Below are 5,697 nucleotides of genomic sequence, written 5' to 3'. Positions count from 1 at the left end.
AAGAACCATAATTGCCAGACGACTGCGTCCGCGAGCTGTGAAATATAACTATAACTATTAAGTCAATTGCAAGTTAGCGCAGAAATAAAGTGACACTTTTTCACTTGAGAATAGCAAAGCATGAAAAAACATCTAAGTTGTGTAATGTTATCATAAAGCTGCCGTAAAGATCTACTTTACACAGCTTTACACCACATTTACATTTCGTAAAGGCACCCTTTACACGGCCATTACGCACTGACCTAAAGCTGGAGTAATGAGACTTATTTAAGACACCTTTACGCACGGCGTAAAGTTGGTGTAAAATAGAGATTTACGCTGCCTTTAGTTGGCGTAAGATCAAACTGTCCACAAACCGCGAGCAGTGTAAGCAGGATTTGAGAAGAGAGATGGAAGAGGAACTGCGGGAAAACGAAACGGCATTACCAGAGACAACTTGACGACAAGGATAGGAGTGTGTAGGAGATTAAGCACGAGAAAGAAAACGTAGAAAGAGAACTTGCTGCTGAAAGAAGCGACTCTTCAAAAGCAGATCCCTCTTCTTCGGTGAGAATAAAGTTTATGAGCTTCATTTTGTATCCCTGTTGACTCTGTTTACACTCATCAGTGCTAGTGGTGCTGTGGGTGTTCGAAACTAAGGAAGGAAGGAATTGATGACAAAGAGAAAGAATTGGTTACGAAGTACAAAAAGGAAATGGCGCTGAGGAAAAAGCTCCACAACGAACTGGTGGAATTGAAAGGCAACATTAGAGTATGTTGCAGGGTCAGGCCTGTGATCAAAGAAGACGGAGGAGGAAAAATGGCTGCCAATGTTGTTTCTTTTGACGAAGATGACGATGGTGTTCTTGGTGTTTTCTCCAAAGGATCAACAAAACTGTTCGAGATGGACAAGGTGTTCACATCGGAGTCCACTCAACAGCAGGTAATTTTTTTTTTGTTATGCCAGTAGATGTTGTATTTGATGAGTCGGACGTGACATCATGCGTTCGGGCTTTAATTTTTTAATGCAAACCTCGCGCTAGCGAACAGTAACTGATGCAAGAGAAGGCAGTGATGGTGTTTCCTTCATCAATGCACCAGTTTAGCAGCGAAATCTCGGAGCAAACTTTCATTTAAAGGAGCTTTGAGACAGTTGTGTGTACTAGAAAATATTGCTTGAAAATCTTTTTGTTCGTCATTTGCGACCCGTACTAAATCCTCGCTATACTTAATAATGTGTGATTCATGTTTGTTTATTATTAGCATGTAAGTATTTTTATCAAAGTTTGGTAAAGTTTTTGCAATTTCGGTGAACTGCTCTAATGAAGTAGAGATATATTTAGCCAATAGACGCTCTTTTAATCTGCAATCCGCTCTTCTCTCTCCAGGTGTTTGAAGAGATTAAGGCAGAGGGAAAATGATAAGACCAACGATTTTCTTTTTACATTATTCATTAGCTCCTGAGAACACTTTGAATATATGGGAAGAAACCTAGAAAGTTAAAGGTCTTCAGGCGGTGATTATGGATGAAAAAAAGTTATTTCGAAAATTTCTGTGGCAAACCGAACCAAGCTGCCTCTCTTCTTCTATCTCTTCTCTTTCAGTACTAGTTTCTGTGCAGCGTCCCATTACACTAGAAAGCGTGTATGTGCAGCTGTTTTTTAATAATGATAAATAAAAACAGTCCGCTTCAGGAAGATTTGAAAGAAATACTAGAATCATTATATTATCATACTCCAAACCTGAACTCTACGGTCGCTACATCGACGACTGTATCGGCGCTACCTCCTCTACCAGAGAGGAACTCACTCAATTCATAACCGCAGTCAATTCTTTTCACCCGGCTCTGAAATCATGTACCTGGGAAATTTCTGACAATTCTTTATCCTTTTTAGACATCAAAGTTTCAATTGAAGGCAACGGTTTATGCACTAGTGTGTATGACAAACCTACAGACTCGCATAATTACTTGTTATATTCGTCTTCGCATCCATCTCACGTTAAGAATTCCATTCCTTTTTCTCAGTTTCTAAGACTTCGTCGTTTATGTGGTGATGACTCTGATTTCCAGCACAAATCAGAGTCAATGTGCCAGTTTTTCGATAAACGTGGTTACCTTGATTCTGTCGTTCCAGCGGGTTACCACCGCGCCCAACTTATTGATCGACATTCAGCACTACAAACGTCACAAAAGGAAGATTCCGACCGTATTCCATTCACTCTCACGTTTCACCCTCCCAACCACTCAATTAAATCCATCATTCTTAAAATCTTTAAATTACTTCAAAACGATCCAGAGACAAGCACTATCTTTTCGCAGCCTCCGCTCATTTCATTCAAACGCGACAAAAACATAGGCAATCTTTTGGTCAGAAGTTCTTTTCAGACTAATGACCAACCAGGCACTTTTAAATGCGCTCGTGCACGATGCAAAACGTGTCCTTCCATTCACAAAACTGATAAAATATCGGGACCCAAACGATCCATTAAGATCACCGCTCACTTCACGTGCACCTCCGCCAATGTAATCTATTGCATAACTTGCACCTATTGCAAAAAGATATACATAGGCGAAAAAGGCAGAAGACTAAAACCAAGGCGCTCGACATAAAGAAAAAGGGAATTACCAGCTTGAAGAACCAAGCGATGGTAATTTGAGACAGTTGTGTCTACTGGAAAACATTGCTTGAAAATCTTTTTGTTCGTCATTTGCGACCCGTACTAAATCCTCGCTATACTTAATAATGTGTGATTCATGTTTGTTTATTATTAGCATGTAAGTATTTTTATCAAAGTGTGGTAAAGTTTTCGCAATTTCGGTGAACTGCTCTAATAGAGTAGAGATATATTTAGCCTTACTTGCTCCATACCGTGACTCTCAGGATGGCAGGTATGGCAATTATTATTGTTATTATAGTTATATATGTTGTCATCTGTATATTTTCCTCTTTTTTGTAATTATAAATTTAACATGTGACTGTGGTATACCTAAATCTTGTCATTAGTTTGTTTGAATGCTATACATGTAGTGCAAATTGTATGTTTATTGTAACCCTAACCCCACAGTTAAACCAATTAGTGCTTTACACTGGTATACTAATATCCTGTACTTTGTTGACAGCAGAATAACCTAAGAAAAACACCCTTATGTAAACCACATGAAAACGAGGCTCCCTTGCTACATCCAATGTAAACAATCAAAATAATGGATAGTGCAGCTGCGGTTCTTGATGAAAATGTAAATCTAGACTGTTCTCTTAACCATTCTGTATACATGGAAATTTTCATAGAGCAGATTAATGTGTAATATGACAACTCTAACCCTTGCAATATGACAATTCTAAATTTTATTTAATTTTTATTTCAGGTTTCAGTGGTTACTGAAACTCCTTGATTACCTTAAGACCTGGAAAGAAGCACGTAACAACAGACCTGGAAATTTCGATCAGAATGCAAGGAGCAAAATGTTTATCTGGTGGCAAACTCATGAAGGTTTTCAGTTCACAGTCTATTCTGTGAGGCTACGCAATTTCTCCTCCAAGAAGGGGTGGAGTTTGTCTTGACTGAGCGCTTCTGTCAAGATTCTCTAGAGGAATATTTTGGCCATCAGCGCAAGTTAGGCAGACGGAATGATAATCCTGATATTCGAGCATTTGGCTATAATAACAATGCAATCAGAATTCAAAGGCAAGTGTCATGTCAAAGTGGAAATACCCGAGGGAGAAGAGACAGGACCAGAGCCTGGGAGCAAGTCACAGATGACCCCATTCCATGTAAAAAGAAAGTGATCAGACATTGGACATTATTCAATTTTTTATATTATTATTATTATTATTATTATTACAAAAAATGACATGATTATTATTTAATTATGAGAGGTTTTTTAATTTCTTTCGCAGCGAAGAGAAATTAATGCATGCGATACAACACTCCACTTTCCCCTATATCGAGCAAGACAAATAAAATGACTCACCAAATTTTACGGCACAACTACCTTTTGAAAATATATTTAAGCCTGTACTTCAACAGGCCAACCATCTATCTAAGTTATATAAAACAGTTTAGTTCTAAACGAAACACACTGCAACGCTAAAAAACTGCGAGTTATGAAAAAAAAAGACACTTGTTCACACTGGGAACATACCTTGGGGAAGAAATGGTTTTTCGCACTACATTTACATCGCGTGTATCATTTTGACAACGTCAGACATGTAATGGTTGGTGGAAACTGATTAACCATGCAGGCAGTCGCACGCTTAGCAGCAAAACGTTATTATTAGAAACACTCGGGTAAAATAACAGACGCCCTCCTCTGCGCAAAACTTCGCACTCGTGTTCCAGTACAGGCAATGAACAGAAATTCTCTAATTTTTGACAACTCAGGCGAGATTCGATGTACTTTATGTAAAATTGCAAAACACCTGTTTTTCCGTGAAGGTGGCAAAGATACTGCTCAGTTTTTCCTTTGCCCTTAGAGAGACTTAATTAATGCACTGTGTTTTTTTCATTAACTTGTTGTTGACTTAGTCGGCTTCTTGATAGCAGATATACGCCGCACGTAATTCTATTTGATTTGTTTGTTTGTTTGCTTTTCCATGCTTTTCCTTTTTGATCGATGGGTGCGTAAGGAAGTGATTTCCATGCAAAAGACCATCGAAGACAGGAACAAAACAGTCGAAGAACTGAAGCAAAACATTAGGAAAGCATCAGTTAAAAATGAAAAATCCCGAGAACAGATCAGGACACTCGCGGACAAAGTGAAAACGCTTAATGACGAAAAGAGTTCCATGGAAAGAAACCTGCGTCTAGTCTCATCAGGTAGCTGCTGCGAAAGTTTCATTTTTTCAATAATATTGCTTTATATAGAGGATGTTGAGCGATCGCTGAGCAAGAATTGTGACGGCTAGGGTATGCCTGACACAAAAGTTATGTCGAGTTGTACTGTCTGCATTCAGTAAAAACTACCTTAAGCGACCACAGAGAATGTAAAGTCTGTTTGTTTCAAAATAGTAAGAGTATGGGAGGTCAAATCAAGACTTCTTCTATGTACATTTGCATGATTTTTATAGTGCAGTTGGACTATAAGGTTTTTCATACACGAGGAGAAAAGAGAGACATCATGTGTTGAACGTAATGCACTTCTCAAATGTGCTTTGGAATCATGTTCTTGTTTTTCGCAGATGCAGGAAAGGACAAAGATGTGATTGCCAACCCGAAAAAAGTCTTAGAAGAGCGAGATATAATATTAGCTGAACAAGGACATACACTTGACGAACGTCAAGGTGAATTGGAAACTCTTTACATAGAACTGCAAACGTGGCAAGAAAAGTGCGCCTTAGCAACCAAGGCGCTGAACATAAAGAAAAAGGGAATTACCAGGTTGAAGAACCAAGCGATGGCTGCTAGTGATGCCATGAAAAATATGTCCAACGAGAACGAAGTTAATGAGCGAAGCGCCTCCAAGCGGATGCAGAACATGGAGAAGGAAATAGCCAGATTGCAGAAATAGCCTGCTATTCTGGAGGAAAAGCTGGTAAAGAAGGATGAAGAAATCAGAAAAACGAACGATTCAAGAGAAAACATCATGAAAACCATGCGTCAAACATTAGAGGTGGCTAACGCCAAAAAGGCAGAGAATGAGATCAAACTGTCCACAATCCGGGAGCAGTGTAAGCAGGATTTGAGAAGAGAGATGGAAGAGGAACTGCGGGAAAACGA

At 39.0% G+C, this 5,697-nt stretch overlaps 1 protein-coding gene across 2 annotated transcripts; it reads left to right on the top strand.

The window, feature by feature from the left end:
• Positions 1-650: 650 nt before the first annotated feature.
• LOC148722671 (kinesin-like protein KIFC3) lies at positions 651-5,209 on the top strand. Of its 2 annotated transcripts, none has more exons than XM_088736564.1 (4): positions 651-922; positions 3,347-3,752; positions 4,608-4,797; positions 5,160-5,209. In XM_088736564.1, exons 1-2 carry the CDS (start codon positions 695-697, stop codon positions 3,371-3,373), a joined length of 255 nt encoding a protein of 84 aa, XP_088592690.1. In that variant the 5' UTR covers positions 651-694; the 3' UTR covers positions 3,374-3,752; positions 4,608-4,797; positions 5,160-5,209. The 2 variants fall into 2 exon arrangements, 1 of the variants encoding a protein (XP_088592690.1); XR_015992628.1 differs by lacking the exon at positions 651-922 and adding an exon at positions 2,818-2,869.
• Positions 5,210-5,697: the final 488 nt, after the last annotated feature.

The sequence above is a fragment of the Stylophora pistillata genome, chromosome 10 (genome assembly GCF_964205215.1).
Source record: "Stylophora pistillata chromosome 10, jaStyPist1.2, whole genome shotgun sequence".
Classification (NCBI taxonomy): domain Eukaryota; kingdom Metazoa; phylum Cnidaria; class Anthozoa; order Scleractinia; family Pocilloporidae; genus Stylophora; species Stylophora pistillata.
The sequence above is the reverse complement of the archived record's forward strand: the minus strand, read 5'-3'. Positions and strand labels throughout refer to the sequence as shown.